At 58.1% G+C, this 17829-nt stretch overlaps 1 protein-coding gene across 1 annotated transcript; it reads left to right on the top strand.

The window, feature by feature from the left end:
• Nucleotides 1-497: 497 nt before the first annotated feature.
• FMOD (fibromodulin) lies at nucleotides 498-7477 on the top strand. The gene is made up of 3 exons (XM_074893590.1): nucleotides 498-785; nucleotides 3125-4135; nucleotides 6218-7477. Exons 2-3 carry the CDS (start codon nucleotides 3145-3147, stop codon nucleotides 6367-6369), a joined length of 1143 nt encoding a protein of 380 aa, XP_074749691.1. The 5' UTR covers nucleotides 498-785; nucleotides 3125-3144; the 3' UTR covers nucleotides 6370-7477.
• The last annotated feature ends 10352 nt before the right edge of the window (nucleotides 7478-17829 follow it).

The raw sequence follows: 17829 nt of genomic DNA, 5'->3' as shown, positions 1-17829 counted from the left end.
GGTCAGCCTTGGAGGGGGACGATGACCCCCCCCATCCCAGGCCGATAGGCACAGCCTGCAGAAATGCCAGCTTGGCATCTCTCTCCTGCCAAGCTGAAGGCAATTCCTGCTGTCACAGTGGCCCTTTGGTAGGCAATTTGTTTACCTTGGATGCTGCAGCCTTATCGTTCATGGAAATGTTTATCCTAAATATTTAATAGCAGGACTGCATAAACTGAGGCTTCCTGGGGAAGAATCCCAGGCTGCAGACAGAGCAGGCACTAACGTCTCTTCTCCTGGTGCTGCAAAAGTTAAAGATAATTTCTCGCTTCTCCCCAAGAATCACATCCTCAGCGCCTCAAAATCAGATATATTTTAATCTGGCCAGAGGCCTCCTCATCGCTTCCTGATGAGAAACACAGGAGACCTAACAACAGCCCTTTTAAAAACAACATCCCTGATTCCACTAACTCGTTAAACAGAGAGAGCCTGAAAAGTGCCAACACTCCTATGAGAAAAGACGGGAGAGAGAGAGAGAGAGAGAGAGAGGGAGGAAAGAAAAAGCAGGTTATTTATAACGCCAGGCAGCGTTAGGGTCTCTTCAGTCTCTCCTGCAAACTGGCTGCTGCTGGGAGGTCACTCCCCAAAAAACCTGCCGAGCCCGTGACCTGCAAGCACAATATTTGATCTGGGATCTAGGGCGGGCACCAGCCTTTGCAAATCGGGAGACACACTCACATGCTGCTTGACACACGGGAGATCCCAGAGAAGAGCAGCGAGGCTTTGGAAAGGAGGTTCTTAGCTTGGTAAGTCTGTCTCTATATTTATTATGATTTTTTTTTTTTTTTAAAAGCCTGATTTCCATACCCTTGCCTCGGCGGGCGGGCAGCTGCCACGCGAAGCACATGCCAGCGACACGGGTGGCACAGCTTGAAAGCCAACGCTCCCGAGCCGCGGCGGCGGGGAAGTCTTCTCCTGCTGCCCACATCTCTTGCCCCTCTGGCAGCTCCTTGCCCACTTGGCTGGGAGCTGGACACCTACAGCCACCGACACCCAGGTGCCTGCTCCCTGCCCGGCACAGCTCTGCCCGTCCCATCTGCCAGGGTGCAGGGGAAGGGGGAGCTGGTTTCACACCTGGCAGAGCAGCAATGGGCCGAGTCCATGGATGGCCACAGACCATGAAGCCCCTTGTTCTAAAAGCTGCTCCCTCTCGGGGTGAGGAGTTGACCCCATTAGCCCGGCAGCCTCTGGCACAGGAGCGTGGGCATCAGGAGATGACATGGATCTCGTGGCCGGCACATTCAGCTCAGATCCCACCCCAAAACCAGGGTTGAAGCCCACTGGGGAGGGGAACAGCAGCCTTCAAATGAAGCGGGGGGCAGCGGTGTCAGCTGAGGACAGGCTCCAGGGTCACCAGTATGTTGAAGGGGGGCACTAGAAAAGCTGGAGGGACCCCATGGATCGGTCTTGTCCCACACGGAGGGGCCCCCACAGGAAGGGGCTGCCAAGCTGCTCTGCATGGGTGGAGAAGCCCCTGCGTGGAGCAGGGCGGCTCTGGTATTTCAGCGGGCAGAGTGCCCTGGAGCAGGAGGAAGGAGGAGAACAAACTCCTCCGTGATTGCCAAGCTCCCCCGTCGCACACAGCATCGCGGAGGACCACGTCTCATCTGCCCCTCGGCTGTGCGAGCACGCGGAGGGGGAAGGAGGGAGAGAAGGAGAAAGCGAGGGAGCCATGCCTGCCCGTCGCCACCTCAATCCCTCTTTTTTTTCCAGCACGAGCAGCCTGCCAGGGTGCCTCGGTGGCAGGGCAGCCGCTGCCTCGGAGCAAACTGTGCCCTCTTTGTCTGCCGGGTGAGACGTCTCCTCCCCACTGCAAGGTGGGGACGAAGCGAGGTTTCATCGGGGGACCCCACGGCCACCCCCTGGCACAGCGAGAAGGGACACTGGCCCGTGCTGGCACATTGGCTGCGCCACGGCTGCCGGAGCAGAGCTGGCAGCGATTGCACCAGCAGCCCCAAGCTCTGCGCTCCCAGCCACGTATATAGGAGCCAGCAGGCAGGAGCGACTCCTCTCCCCCTCCGAAACAGCACGGCCCCGCGTATTTCCTGGAGGCATTTCAAGCTGCCTCGCTCCAGGCCGCTCTGTGTGCTCGTTTAGTCCCGAGACGAGGAGTCGGGATGAACGGCCATTGCTGGAGTCAGTGCCACGGTGTGCCGGCACACCGCCCTGGCCATGGCATGGGGTGGCTGCGAAGCCCTCGCCTGGCTCAGGGACAGGTTTGCCTTGCTCCGAGCCCTCAGCCTGGCTCTCTTCTGGATGTCAGCCCTCAGCAGGCTGAATTTCCCGAGCAGGGTCCAAGCACAAGGTCTGGTGACGGCTCCCTCCCTCCCTGGTCACACTGGCCTCGAGGGGCCGGTGGATGCTGCCCCTTTTCCTGTCAGGGCTGAGCTTGGGAAATCTAAGCTTGAAAGTGGTTTTGTTTCAAAAATAAGCCAGAACTTGTTTACCAGGATTTACATCAGTCCTGAGCAGCATGAACATCCTGCATTTTTGTGGGGGAAGGGAGAGCTGGATGAAACCCACAGCGAATCATGTCACCAGCGAGTGTAGCATAAATATAGCTCCATCGAAACATGCCTTGAGCTCCATCAACCTGTTCTCACAGCTACCACTCTCCTCTGCTCGGCTGGAGAGCGGCCGAGTCCTTTCTCCTCCCCCCCACCCCGTGCAGAGCCAGCTCAGGCAAATCCCGGACACCTCAGAGCAGAGCTGCGTCACCTTACACAAATTCAGACTGTGTGTCCCATATCTCCATCCTCTACTCAGTTGTAACAGAGATAAATAAAGATTTCACAAGCGAATATCCACTGGGATGGAGGTTTCTAGCAGGCCTGAGGTGAAAAGGGGGAAGATCAGGGAGCTGCAGACAGGGGACATGTCTGCAGCCGCATTTTTTTGGGTAGGATTCGCTCAGTTTCCCTGGTCCTCCAGCTCTGCTGCCAAATGCCACCAACCCCACGCAGGGCTGCGGCCGCATCCAAACCGGCTGGATTCCCAGGCCATGGGGTGCAGCTCACCTGCCTCTAGCCCTCACACCAGACCTGACACTGCTGATGGTTTTCCCCCCCATTTCTCACCCCCCCAGGTCCCTCCAGCATCAGCACCATGCATTGGGTCACCGTCCTGATCATCGCTGGGCTCTGTGGAGCCTCCCTGGGCCAGTACAATGAAGAAGAAGACATGGCTTGGTTACAGTACTACATGCGGCAGTCCCGTATGTCCTCCTACAACTACATGCCCTACTACGAGGATGAGAACACCCCTTACGTGTACTCTTACCTCCCAGCTCCAGACACGGAGGCAGAGCCTGGCCCTGAACCGCAGCAAGCCCTTTCCTGGCAGTGTCCCCAAGAGTGTGATTGCCCCCCGAACTTCTCATCAGCCATGTACTGTGACACCCGTAACCTGAGGTACCTGCCCTTCGTGCCTTCCCGGATGAAATACGTCTACTTCCAGAACAACCAGATCACTGCCATCCAAGAGGGGGCTTTTGACAATGCCACGGAGCTGGAGTGGCTCGCACTGCACAACAACCAGATCACCAGTGAGAAGATGGGCAAGAGGGTCTTTGCCAAGCTCAAAAACCTGGAGAGGTTGTACATGAACAACAACAACCTAACCAAGATGCCCAGCCCCTTGCCCCGGTCCCTGAGAGAGCTCCACTTGTCTTACAATCAGATCTCCAAGGTCCCCTCTAATGCTCTGGAGGGTCTGGAGAACCTCACAGCCTTGTACCTCAGCCACAACTACATTTTTGAGATGGGAGCATCCCTCAAAGGGCTCAAGTCCTTGATCCTTGCTGATCTGAGCTACAACCATCTCAGGAAAGTCCCTGATGGGCTCCCAATGGCTTTGGAACAGCTCTATCTAGAGTACAACTACATCAACACCATCCCTGATGAATATTTCAAGGTGTCTCCAAAGCTGCTCTATGTACGGATGTCCCACAACAGCCTGACAAATCAAGGTCTCTCTACCAACACTTTCAACAGCAGCAGCATCCTCGAGCTGGACCTCTCTTACAACAGGCTCCAGAAGATCCCCCGGGTCAGCACCAACCTCGAGAACCTCTACCTTCAAGGGAACCAAATCAACGGTGAGCAGAAACGCATCGACCAAAGCGCGGTGGTGCAGGGGATGGTGGTGCAGTAGAGGGATGGGGAGATAGAACCTGTCTCTCCCTGTGGGAGACTGATATAATGGTTTGAGCAGGAGGCTGGAATTTGGGAGACTTCTAGGTGGCCCTGAGCAAGGCAGGAACGGGGCCCATTGCATCCCAACACACCTGGAGCCAAGAGGCTCCCAGCTCTGAAGGTTCCTGTGTGACCCACGAAGCCATTGCACTGGTTTTACTGAGCATTTAGCAGAAGCCTGAGCATCTTCTGGTTAGAGATGCCAGAAACCAGCTGTGGGTAGAAGCTGATGCACAACCTGGGGAAGGGGCTGTGGCTTTAGTCCGGCATCGCACACAGGCTGAGGGGTCACCGACAGCGTGGACAGAGGTGGGGGGTCCCCACAGGTCACTGCATGTGGGAACACACGTTGCCCTGGTCAGTGCTAATGTGGGGACAGGGACGTACCCTGCAGTGCTGGGGGCCAGCACACCCCCTTTCTCCAGCCCCTTCTGCCCACCTCCCCCCACCCTCTCAGGGCACCAGCCCATGGCCCCAAAGCCCCCCCAGGGGTCACAGTTTGCAGCCGAGGGGCACATCCTTGCCAGGGCTGGGACAGACGGGAGCTCTTAGTTATTAGAGCCATCAACGCAGCATCTTCTGCCAGGACCAAAATTCATTCCACTTAATATACAAATAAATAAAAGGAACAGATTGTTCTGGGGCTGCTATTTATAAAAATAAGCTAGGAAAAAAAAAAAAAAAACCACCAAGCAATCTCCTGGAAAAAGCCAGGCTTGCTCCTCTCACCTGCCAGGCCCCGAGGGCAGGACCCTCCTGGAGAGGTGCTGGAGCCCCCGAGCAAGGCTGGGGATGGAGATGGGGATGGGGATAGGGATGGGGATGGGGATGGGGATGTGTCAGCGCAGCCATCAGCTGTTGCAGAGGAAACACAACCCCGCACCGGGGAACCGACAGAAACACAAAAACAAGAACAGATTCCCAAATGTTTGCTTTCAAAATTTGTAGCTGTTAACGTCTGCCCACAAATGCCATGAAACCACCGCGGAGCCATTCAGGCTTTACCGCAGTTTTTCCTCCAGCTGCAGGTTTTGCCGCTGACCTTTAAAGCACCCCCAGGAGCGAGGGGCTGCAGGTCCAGGCGTGCAGCACCAACCTTTTTGGGGGGCACATCCCACCCCATGGGGCATCGGGGCTGGGGTCATGCCCCTCCAGCCATACTGGGAGGTCCCCACTTGCCACACCACAGGGCTTGTAGCCCCCCAAGCCCCCGGCCTGTGGGTCCCCCAGCACCCCACTGCCTTACCCAGCACCATCCCGGCCTGGAGCTTTGCTGCCCTCTAGTCGGTCGCTTCTCTCCCAAATCTTGCACAAAATTTTTGGAGTTTGCTCCCTTTTCCTCCCTCCAAACCCAGCCCAGGCAGGGCTGGAGTTTCCCTGCCTGGTGCTGGCAGCAGCGGGTGGCAGAGGAAGGGAGAGGGGATGTCTGCAGGCATGGGATGGGGCAGGGACAGGGATGTCCCCCCTCCCGGACACGCTGCCTGGGTGGTCCTTTGGTGGCCAGTGGGAGTCAGAGCCTGGACGCTGCAGCGTATGAAGCCTCACGAAAGAGTCTGCAAAGGCAATTCCTGATAAAAAGCGAGGATTTTCATCTGACTCCACCCGGCTTTTTTCCTACCAGCGCTCCAGCCAAGCTGGGCAAAGGCAGCCAGGGGCGGGCGCTACCATCGCTTCCAAATCCTTGAATAGGCACAAATTTACAGGCTCCTGACTGCAGCTTGGAGCATCAGTCACCTTTTAGCTTAAGAGGGGAGGGTGTTGAGTCCAAATTTGCAGGAATAATTGGTGATTTGGGGGTGCTCTCAATTTTTTTCCCACTCACCTTAACATAAACCAGCTCTCAGAGGTCGGTCCCCTCAGATCCATCTCCAGAGCAGCCCCCCTTCACATTTCTCACATCGCTCCTCAGAGATCAGTCCCATTATGAAGGTTAGAGCTGGGGCCGATGCTGTGCTCAGCTCTCCATCTCCTCTCCCCCCCTGCAGAGTTCTCCATCAGCAGCTTCTGCACCGTGGTGGACGTCATGAACTACTCCAGGCTCCAGGTCCTGCGGCTCGATGGGAACGAGATCAAGCGAAACGCGGTGCCCCCCGACGCCCCGCTGTGCCTGCGACGTGCCACCATCATCGAGATCTAGCCCGGCCCCGCCCCGGCCCCTTCCCCATCCTCAGGACTTGGCTCCCCCGTTCCTGGGGAGACGCTCACTCCCATTTTAATGCAGCTTGACAGTTTGACTTGGCTTCCGCAATAGTGCAATAAGGGTACTCCAACACCAGCCCACACGGGTGGGCAGGAGCCGTTCTTCCCCAAACGCTCCCTCTTCCCGGCTCTCCGGCCACACAGGGTGGGACAGGTCGTGGCACCATTCCCCCTCTGACCCACGACAGCCACCCCCCATTCACCCCCTCCCCCAGTTTGGGTGGGACACGGTGGGGAAAACACGGAGGGAAAGCTCATCCCACCTCCAAAACATGGCACTGAGCATCCAACCCCAGCGGGGAGGGGTTCAGGTGTGGGTCCTGCAGAACCAGCAGATCTAAACCGACTCACCCTGGACCAGGTGCCAGAGGTCACTGGGAGAAGCATTTGGGAGCTGCACAAGTAAAGGGTTAAAGATTTTCTGGCTGCCAGCATCCCTCAGCAATGGGAAGAGCAAACCCACTCTTCTCCCTCCATTTTTCCCCCTTCCACCAGCCTCCTGCTCCAGAAATAAAGGAGAGAAACATTTCCTCCTGCTGCCGGGTGGCTGTCAGCTGCTGAGGTTAGAGAGAAACACCCTGAGAAACAGCCTGTTCGCGGGCTGTGGCCAAGGGGGGTGTCACATCTTCCTCCCAGACCACTGGCTCAGGGCAGGGGACATGGGATGGGGCAGTTCCTGGTGCCGTCACCCCCGGACGCCCAGGTCCATCCCACCCACTGGCTTTGCTCTGAGCTTCCTGCCCAGGCAACTGGGGTCTCCCAGTTAAAAAAATTTTAAAAATCACAGTGACACGTGCACCCGCAGCACGTTTGAATTCACCAGAAGCTAAACACACCCAACTTGGTTCCTTGGACGGTTTAGTTTGTGAACCAAAGGGGCAGCTGAGCTTTGGAGATGACCTGCAAAGCTGAAGAGGTCATCCAGACCCTCCGCATTTAAACTGCATGCTAACACTATAGAAACAAAAACCCAAAAAAACCTGTACTATCACCGACGCATGAACTGTAGATATCATACTGACGAATAAAGCCCTTTCTGTAACTGCACGAAACGTGTCTGAGGAATCCCAAACGCAGAGACCAGGGTCTGAGCACCCGGGCTGCTCTGAGCGCTGCAACCTCCCCTCTTGCAGACCAGATTTTTGTAATCCGGGCTGGATTTGCCGTCTAGTGGTTGTACCAGACAAGACATGTGCGTACGCTGCCTTCCCCGCACCGAGGAGCTGCCGCTCCAGCACATCCCAGATGGGGACCATGCAAAGACATTTATAGGAGAAAATACACATGGAGAAGTGTCAATTGAGAGAGGGAAGGGACGGCGGTGCCACTGGCACAGTACTTCTGGTCGTTATTTTCTGGATGCTTTCATGTTCTCCAGTCTTAAGCCCTGCTTATTTTTAACAGCTAAACTGGAGGATGCTTAAAAAAAAAAAAAAAAATTCTCATGGGCAGGATTTTTACTGATCTGGAGTTGCACAGAAAGTGCCATTTCCCAGCCTGGGGACCTTTCCTCTGCCTCGCTTGGCTCTGGGCTGGTGCCAGCCGGGGAGGCAGAGGCTGTGGGCGCTCCGTGGGGTGCAGGAGGTGGGTTTCCCCACTGGCCTTCCCAAACAGCCCTGGCCCTGACCAGGGCAGCCCCCCCAACTCCAGTCAAGGCTCTTGCAGAAGCCAAGCAGGAGGAAAAGCAAGACAACCCCCCTCCACACCCTCGGGCCACCCCCTTTCCATCCTCTCCTGTGTCCCAGGGCAGCACAGGGACACCCACGTCCTTATTGTGACCTCCCACAGCCAAACCTCCCTCCCCACAGAGCTGTGAATTCAGAGGACTGGGGACCCTGAACCAAGGGGACTCCAGGGCTGTCACTAGATGTCGGCGTTGCCCATCGCATGTGGCCCTGTCCAGGCTGGCAGGGTGGCCCTGGCTTCCCCTCCCCAAGGCCACGTCCCCAGAGAGCACCACCCAGATTCAGGAGCTGCCCACCACAGTCAGGACTTGCTCGGGCAAGGCTGTGCTGAGACATGGGGTGAAACCCAGCTCCCCCCAGGGAAAAAAAGGGCTCAGAGGGAGGCAAACCTGACCCTGCTTCTGATATAGCAAGAGGCGAGCGGTGCTTGTGCCGGGCTCCTTCCGAGGCTGGCAGCGGCACAGCGTGGGGGCAAGCGGGTTCTGCAGAGAGGGAGGATGCTCCAGACCCCAGCTGATGCAGGTGCCTGTTGACATCAGGGACCAGCCCTGATCTTTCTGTCATCAGCCCCCAGGACAGGTGCCACAGCCCACTGTCACCCTCCTTCCCTGGGGCAGCATCCAGCAGACCAGTCAGAAGGGGACAGGGACAGGACTACAAGCACCCGAGCCCACACCACGTCTCCACGCTCTCCAAAAGAGGCAGAGGAGGATGTTTATAGGATCCAGCTGCAAACCAGCCAAGCACCACCCTCCTCCCTGAGCTCGGGAGCTGCCCAGGTGCCGGCACACACCACTCCTTGTTCCTGGGTCAGGTTTTTGCCCTCAGAGCACCCACAATCCCTCCCCAGTCAACACCAGCCTGCAGGAGCCAAAGGGGCTGCAGGTACAGGGGGTATTTGTAGGGAGGCCCCAGCCCATCACCTCAGGGGGGACCTGGCAGTGGGGTCTGGTGGCAGCAGGGTCTGGTGGCAGCGGGGTCTGGTGACAGCAGAACAAAACCCAGGAGAAACAATCACCCAATGCTGCTTCCAGCAGCTGCTTTATCCACGCAGCGTGACTGGGATTGCTGGTTTACACCAGCTGGGCCCTGGCTCTGCTTCCCACAGGAGTGGACGCGAGGGGGCAGAGGGTCAGTGTAACCCACTGCCCTGCATCTCCCCCTTCCCCCCCCAAAAGTGGGGGAGGACCCCCCTGGTCCTGGGCAAGCCTGTGGGTGCCCAGTCACAGCCTTGTTGTGATGAGGATAACAGGGATGGGGGCTTGGCCCCCCTCTTCATCCCCTTCCTCCTCCTCCTGTTGCTGGGAGGAGGTGCAGGGTCCAAGGGGCCCCAGCAGCCTGTATCTCACTGGGGGGGAGGAGGAGGAGGAGGAGGGGGGAACGTAGGGCTTTGTCCAGATCCACACAGAAGCATAAAGGAGGGGGAAACCCCAAACCAACCAAAAAATAGCTCTCCAGCCCCCTTGGAGGTGTGCCCTGAGCACAGAAGCTTTGTGGGGCTGTTGCAGGAGGTACCAGCAGCTGCAGCGCCCCCCCCCCCCCAGATCATATCTGGACTGTGGGCTCCTCCCCCGGGCTCTCCTGGGGGGGGGATGTCACAGATACCTCGCTGCTCCTGCCAGACCCGCTACCCCCTGCCATCACCCCACGTCCGCAGAGGGGCTCAGGCCACAAGTGTTGGACCTGGGCACCCGCCCTGGGGCTGTTCCTGCACAAGACCCCAAAAACTAGCAGCTCCCACAGGGTGCTCCGTGGGGACAGGCAGGATTTCTTCAGAGCTCCCCTGAAAACCCCCAAATTTCATCTCCACTTCTTTCCAGCCTCTTCCCTCCCATTCTCTTCCGCTCCTCACTTTTTTTTTTTTTCCCCTTTACAGCATCCCTCAACTCAAACACTTCCCAGGCTGCTTGCAAACACCCCTTTAGGAGGATGTTTTCCTAGGAAGTGCAGGATTTGTGTTTAAAAACAACCCCTCAAAATATTTTCCTTTGGAGAAGTACACAAAAAAGCAGGAAGGCAGCGGGCAATGGGTTTGACCCTAACGTGGCTGGAGAAGTTGGGGGTGGGCAGAGCCAGAGCCACCCCCCAGCCAAGGGACGTGACCTCCGAGCACGTCATCGTCCCTGTACCTCAAACTCAGCATGTGAACGATTGCAGCGCTGGCGTGAGTCACGGCCCAGGGAAGTGTAACTCGGCGTCACGTCCTTCGGCGCTTCCCTTTGCTCAATTCTTCTCAGACTTAACCTAAAACCTTTATTGAGTGGAGGAGTTGTAAGGACAAAAGGATCAGTGGCCAGGTCACGGCTGCCACCGCCACGCCTGACCATCTGCAGATGTGCTCACGATGTGCCGAGCTATAAAAGTTGATTATTAATAAGCTGCTTGGATCCGGCCCCCAGCAGCTGCGACGTTGCTGGGAAGAGATAAGAAAACTGTGGAGGCAGCGGGTAAAGACTCCGGGGAGGGGCCTGGCACATCGCCAGCGGAGATCACCAGGACCCCTCACCTCCCCGGCATCACACAGGAATGAGCCAGGGTCCCATTTCACAGAGGAGCAGACTGAGGCTTGGAGGAACCGAGGGGTCCTGCTCTCGCAGCGCCACATCAGGAGTAAAACGGAGCTGGGATTTTGGGGCTCAGGATTTTGGGGCTCAGGATTTTGGGATGCAAAGCCCAGGAGCTAGAGCAGCTGGTGGGGCTCAGTCCCCCCCAAGGGACCGACTGCTTTGGGGGGACCATTGGGGAAAGGCAGTGTCGCTCCCCAGCAGTGTTTGAACACGGGGTAGAGGGATGGGCAGGAAATTCCCAATCTGTTCAGCTCCCATTCTTGCCTCCCCTTTTGTTTCACTCGCCATCTGTCCCGCAGCCCCGCACACCCCGCGCTCCCGCTGCACGTGCCGTAAATATCAAGACAGGCTTTGTCTCTGCTTCAAAAGGCAGCGTGGCCCCCGCGCCCCAGCCCTGCCGCGGCCCCCAGCCCTCCCCAGCAGCGGCTGCTGCCAGCCTTAACGCTGCTGAGGGCTGGCACGGCCGCAGGGGCTTTCTGTGCCAGCCGGCTCGCTGTCGGGGGGTCTGGGTTTGGGGGGGACAGGCTCAGCATCACCCTTCTCCCTCCTCCTGCCCCAGCAGGTTTTTGGGCCAGCGCTAAGAGGGGGTGCATTGCTCTGACACCACAACCAGGATCGAGGAGCACAGTCTTGGGGCTGGAGCTGAACCCCATCACCGAAGTCACTCCGAAGGGGAAAAGGAAGAAAAAGGAAAGCTCAGCCCCCTCCATGCTGGTGGAGCTTGACAGACACCCCCCAGCAGACACTGCACCCCTGGGCTGTGCCCCAAACAGTGCCACGGTCTCTGCTGACCACCCAGGGGGGAATTTGCTGGGGCAGATCCCAGCCAGTCCCCCCACAGGGGCCAGGACGGGGGCAACCAGCCCTCGCACTTTAAGGGAGCACCACGGCCAGTGTCTCAGCTCCGAACCAGCCTTTTAACTCACAACAAAGCAGCAAACGAGTCAGCAAGGGCAGCTGCTCCGCTCCAGCCCCGTCCTTCCCCTTTTCTGTTTTATCCGGTGCTATAATAGAAATAAACTCCCTGGTAAAAGGGCATTGTCAGAGGGAAAATGGGCCTCGCCCTTGGTCTGGCAGCTGGGAACGCCAGGGACGCGCAGGGCTTAGGGATATTATTGTTGCCTGCAGCCAGTTCCCAGTAACACATTTCCCGGCGGTTCCCCAAAGGAGCGGGTGTTGCATTCACACGGGTGTTGCGTTCACACGGGTGTTGCGTTCACACGGGTGTTGCATTCACACGGGTGTTGCATCCCCCCAGCAGTAACCCTGGGAGCTGCCCCTTCCCCGCAGGGCTGGGCTCTGCTGTGCCAGGCCCGGGGATGCCCACAGGGACGAGTGGCCCTTGCAGAGGGGATGGGGCAGGTACAACCCCCTGAGGGATGCCTGAACACACCCCGACATGAGCTGGTGGGTCCTGGGGCGCAGACCCCAGCATCACCCTTAAATCCTTCTGACCCGTTACTGCCAGCTGGGACATGAGGTAAGTACGAGCCATGGGCACTGGGGGAGATGCACTCGAAGCCTGGAGATGGCCCATGAGGGACTCCTGGGTCGGTGCCACTGGTGTGGAGATGTGGTGGAGCAGGGAGCCCCATGAGTCCTCCTCTGGTGCTCCCTGGAGCTGGGAAATGTGCTCGCCCAGACACGCAGGGCTCGTCCCAGCTACCAGCTCCAGGCTGAGCCCAGAGACGTGGCTCGGCAGAAAGCAGATGAGGAGCAAAGACCTGAACAAAACCCAGGCAGCTGGTGAGACTCTCACGCCTGGCTGGGACCTGCCCCGGGCTCTGCGCTCCTGTCACAGACACAGACACCGCTCCACCAGGAACCACAAACTGCTCCAGGGCAGCACACGCAGCCTCTGGCTGCTCCCACCATCCAGCTGCCTGTGCCCTGCCCTCTCCTTGCTGCCAGGGTACGGGTTTTCTCAGGGACGGGGGCACAGCATCACTTGGGGACAAGGGGCATGGTGTCCCTTGGGGACAGGGGCACAGCATCACTTGGGGACAAGGGGCATGGCATCCCCTGGGGACAGGGGCACAGCATCCCTCGGGGACAGGGGCACAGCATCCCTCGGGGATGAGGGCACAGCATCCCTTAGTGACATTGCCACTGCATCCCTTGGCGATGAGGGCACAGCACCCTGCAAGGTGTCACCCCAAGGCCACGCAGCCCTGGGTCCCCGAGGGATGCACCCCGCCAGCACCAGCAGCTGTTGGCTTCTCCCTGCTGCAGCACAGGACATGTCAGGGCACCTCGCTGGGTGCGGCGCGGGGGCGGCGTGGCGGGGGGAGGATGGAGGGGGTTCAGTACTGCGTTGCCCAACACTGACAGACTCCTCAAATAACAATAATTACTATTATAATATTTAATAAGGATCGTATGCAACCCCCCCGGCGAGCTGAGCGAGCTCTGCCCTGACCCGTGTGGCGCAGAGGCCTCTTTTCTCCCCGGCTCTCAGCCCTTCACTGGGAAACAAAAGGTGCAAAGTTTAGTGGTGCATGAAAGGAGAAACAAAACCCCGGCCCCGGCTCGGCCCCAGCCCCGCTGCGGCCCCCCCACCGCCCCACCAGACAGATGGCAACAGTTGTCCCCGCACACCAGTTGCTCGCCGCCGCCAACAAGCCCCTTTTATCCCCCAACGGGTCGTAAATGGGAGCGTTGGAGTCAGCCCCGGCGCAGGGGAGCAGCCGCTGCGGAGGGGGCTGCGATGGGGCCGGGGATGGGGATGGAGACGGCTCTGTCCCCATGGGACGCTCGGTGGAAAACAAAAAAGAGCAGCTGAAAGTAGCTCCTCTCCCCCTGCCCATCTGTCCCAGCCTTGGGAGCCCCTCGTAGCAGGGGGGTGGCCAGGGGGAGTTGCCCACAGGACCCCTGAGCCCCTCGGTGACACCCCAGGAATGGGGGGACAGGGGGGACAGGGTGGGCTGTCCCTCTCCAGACCCCACTTTTGTCCCATTCGAACCACTCGCCTCGATGGGGGATGACCCTTCCCAGGGCCATGGGATGTGCCCACTCTTGGGGACCCCCACTCCCCTTCCCCTCTCCCTCCCTGCTTTAATTTTTAATAAACCCAAGGTCTGCACAGGACCTGCTCTATGTGTGCTCTGGCCCGAAAGCTGGCACGGAAGGAAGCGAGAAGGCAGGGAGCGGAGACAGGGCTGGGGCTGAGCCTGCCAGCAGGTTTTGCGGTTGGTTGGGGGGGGGGATTTTTTTCATTTCAAGCTAGCATTAAGCAACGCCGCAGCCTGCCCCATCTGCTGCTGGAGTCCCTCCAAGCACAGCAAGCCGCGAGCGCCGAGACGGTTACTGCGCCGTGTAGGGGGAGGCAAGTGGGCGTGCGGCGGCTGCGGCACACGCGCTCACATCTGCCCATGACCTTTTTGGAGGAAGGAGGGTTGTTGGTTTGTTTTTTTTTTTCCACCAGGTGGTTCAGTTTTTAGCAAGGATTGGACAGGCAGAGCGGTGCCTTCCCCTTCGCGCTGGTTCAGGGTCCCCAGCTGCATGCGAGGCTGTTGGGGGGGCTCGGAGAAGAGGAGATAAGATGGGTCATGGCTGTGGGGAGCTCAAGGCCATGGCCGCTGTGCAGATGCAGAGGGAGGCTGGAAACTGGAGGAGGGAAGAGGAGGGAGAGGAAGGTCTGTCAGGAGGAAGGGCAGGCAGGGAGCACGGTCCCCAGCCAGGAATCCCTCTGCCATCCCAGCCAAGGGACAGAAACCACCAGCAGCCCACATGCCAAGGCAGACCCCGGACCCGCTGCCTGCCCGTGCCCCGGGGGCTCAGGGAAGGGCTTGGCTCAGCCCTGCGGGGTGCAGAGCTGGAGGCAGAGCTTGTGGGGGCTCCAGCACGGCAACAAACACCGGCAATGCCAGAGTGTGCTGGTGAGAACCACGGCGATGCCGGAGATTGCCAGTGCAAGCAGCAGCAATGCCTGAGTCTGCCGGAGGGCTGCAACCCAAAGCACCACGGGCTTGGCACAGCACCAACCCCTCCGAACCCCACAAACCATCTTCCCGTTGCCAGGCCACGTGATTGCAAAGTTTCTCCAGCTCCGGCAGATCCTGGGAAGATCATCCAGGCTCCGGAGCACCGCAGGCGACGGAGAACCCCGGGGCCCACACCTCCCCCTTTTCCCAGAGCTGGGCGCTGCCGGCTGCATCTCCCCAGATACAGGCGAGCGCGGCTGCACCCGATTGGCTTCAGCCAAACCGAAATAGCCGGTCGCTTCCCATCGCCCCGTCGGCAAACAAAGAGGGCAGGAAGCACCTGGCAGAGGCCAAGGCCTGCGCGAATGTGGTGGTGCGGGGAGGAGGCTCAGCAGCGCCCGGGTTCGCTTCTGTCCCTCCTCCTGCTGCAAACAAGGGAGAACCCAGAGCCTCGGCGGCCACCCCGGTGCCATCCCTGTCCCCACTCCTCTTTCTCATTTCTGAGCAATCTGTCCCATTTGCCACGTTTTGAGGGGGCCCAGCTCTCCTCCCAGCTTCAGGGCAGGCAGGGGTAGAAGCGCTTCAAGGGAGGGACAGTAATACTGGGACTGGTCTGTGGGAAGGGCACAAATAACCCCAACCAGCAGTTTCGCATCCTCAATGCTGATGTTGCTTTTCTGGTAACTTAGAACTGAGAAAAGCCCAATTTCTGCTAAAGGGACCCCAGGAAAGAGGAGCACACAAACACACAAAAGAAATCAAACATACATTTTTGCCATGAGTCAACCAAAATATCCTCACGGACCTGGGGGGACCCTCTCCTGGGGTGGTTGGTGCCACTGGGTCAGGACGTTCCTCGCAGCTGATTTGGGCTTTGTACAATCTGCTTTTCCCCAACAGACCAGCCCCCAAAACTGCCCCAGCTCCTGCGAGGATGGACTGACAGCACTGCTACAGCACGCACACGGCTGGGAAGCCTCACACGGAGCGCAGGGGGACAACGCACCAGTGCAGGGGACAGGACTTAAAGCCCACCCGCCTTTTTACTCTAAATAGGCATTAAACACCCCTCCAGACCACTGGGCCAGGAGGAGAGTGTTTTCCTCTGAGAGCCAGCATCACCCGTGCTGCCCTTCCTCCCTGCAGCAGGGTTTTTAGGGGGCATAAGTTGTTTCTAGGTGGGACATTCTCTGGGTTTAAGCCCTGGACCCCGCTGTGCTGGCAGAGCTCATCTCAGAAGCAGGCAGGTGTGCAGGCAGGTGTGCTGGGCAAAGGGCTGAGCTCTCACCAAGGACACGTCAAAGGCACATGCTCATTTATGCAATGCACTGATCTCTGATTACAGAGAACAACATTTGACCCAGGCTCCTTGAATCGGACACTTCCCTGCCCAGCCTGAATAAAAAATCCCAACAGAAACTCAGCACAACTCAGCAGAAAACAAGTCCAGAGTTCAATGGGAGGAGGTGAGCAGCGGCAGACGAGCGTGGTTTAGTTACTATCAGTCTTTTTCAGAGCTGCTTCAAGCACCCCGTGGGGGCAGGGGCTGCCCCCACACTCCCGTGGCCCCGAGCTGATCCTGGGATGCGCTCGGGGATCTCGCAGCGAGAAAACGCGCCGAGAACTGCGGCTCAGCGTCAGAAGGCCTAGAAAGGGCTTTGTGGGGGGCAGAGAAGGATGAACCCCCAAGCTAACCCAGCTTGTACACCAGTTATCACGATCCTACCAGAAGAAAAATGACAAGCAAAATAAAAATAGTAGATGAGTCACCTATTAAAAGGCTGTCGGGGGGAGCTGTTCGCTGCGCAGGTAGCACTGACTCCTCGCTAAACACTCCATGGCGTAAGAGCTGTATTTTTATCTTGGCTGTGAGCAACCCAAATTTTAGACGATCTTGGCTCTGCCTGCTGGCCCAAATGCTGGCCATGGGCCACGGCACGCAGGACCACAGCAAGCTGGCCACGGCACGGACTATGCCAGCCTGAAAATGGGCCACGGACCACGGCACACAGGTCCAGGCAGACCACGCTGGTCCGGACAAGCCAGAGGGAGGAAGGCCGCCATCATCTGACTTCACCAAGCCTTTGAACCTGGATGACTCCTGAGCTAATCAGCAACTGGATGGGACGCCCATTCCTCCCTGTTTCACAAGCAGCAGCAATTTGGGTGTGTTTATGGAAACTAATGAAGGGATGAGTTCAAAAAGGAGCGGCTTTGACAGGGCACCAAAATCGGCCCACAAATTGTTTTCTTCTCGGGAGGTGGCGTGTTATGATAAAAGCAGGAGGGAGGAAGCTGCTTTGTTCTCACCAGGGAGAGAGCAGTGGGACCAGGCCTGTGCCCCCCCTCGGCATCACCACTCCAGGAGCACAAGGAGCACAATGAGGGGGGGTTACAAGGACCCTGGCAGGCTACAACTCAAACCCTCCTAACTCCATAAAAATGGAGTTTTGGACTGAAACTAGCACAGGCTGATTTAGCTAAGGTCCTTAGGTCAGCTCGAAGATGAGTGCAGATGGGGGTTAAACACAGGAGCTGGACATCCCCATCCTAGGGAGCAGGGTTATAGTTCCATGCTGCAGTCACCACCAGCCTCTCAGGGCCAAAACAGGATCTCCTGTGAATCAACCCCGGCTGCCTTTATCATGACAGACCCAGAGCATCCTCCACATACCTGAGCGTTTCAATCCCGTGATCTCTCACCCTTCCTCCTCCAGTGGCTCACGCCTGGAAGGACAGTGGGGGCAGGGAGGCTGAACCAGGAGCTGCCCCTCTGCCTCACTCAGATCATTAATCGATTCTTTCCAAGACTTTGTGTACGTTCCCAGGGTTGGGCAAGAGATCCGGCAGCCGACTACGTAACACCTTCATGCCCTGGCAGGACCCAGGATTTCTACAATCCTGCACTGAACAAATCCCCTGCTGCCCAAGCCAGCAGCCAGTAGTCAGCATGGGGAAGGAGAGGGCAGGACACCCACAGCTCCGCATTAGTCATCAGAACAATTCCCAGCCTTAATTCCTCAGGTTTAGAGGGTCAGGTTTAGAGTCAGCATGTTGACTAAGCAGCTTTTTTCTAAACCACCTCCTTGACACAGCTGGATATTAACAGTCATCCACACTTTAACCAAGCCCACAGCATTCGCAGCGTGGGATTTCGGCTGCAATCCCAACCCTCACCCTCTCTGCGAGCATACAACAGTTCCCAGCAAGAAAACAAGGCTCA

Source organism: Strix uralensis, chromosome 24 (assembly GCF_047716275.1).
Source record: "Strix uralensis isolate ZFMK-TIS-50842 chromosome 24, bStrUra1, whole genome shotgun sequence".
Taxonomy (NCBI): Eukaryota; Metazoa; Chordata; class Aves; order Strigiformes; family Strigidae; genus Strix; species Strix uralensis.
The sequence above is the reverse complement of the archived record's forward strand: the minus strand, read 5'-3'. Positions and strand labels throughout refer to the sequence as shown.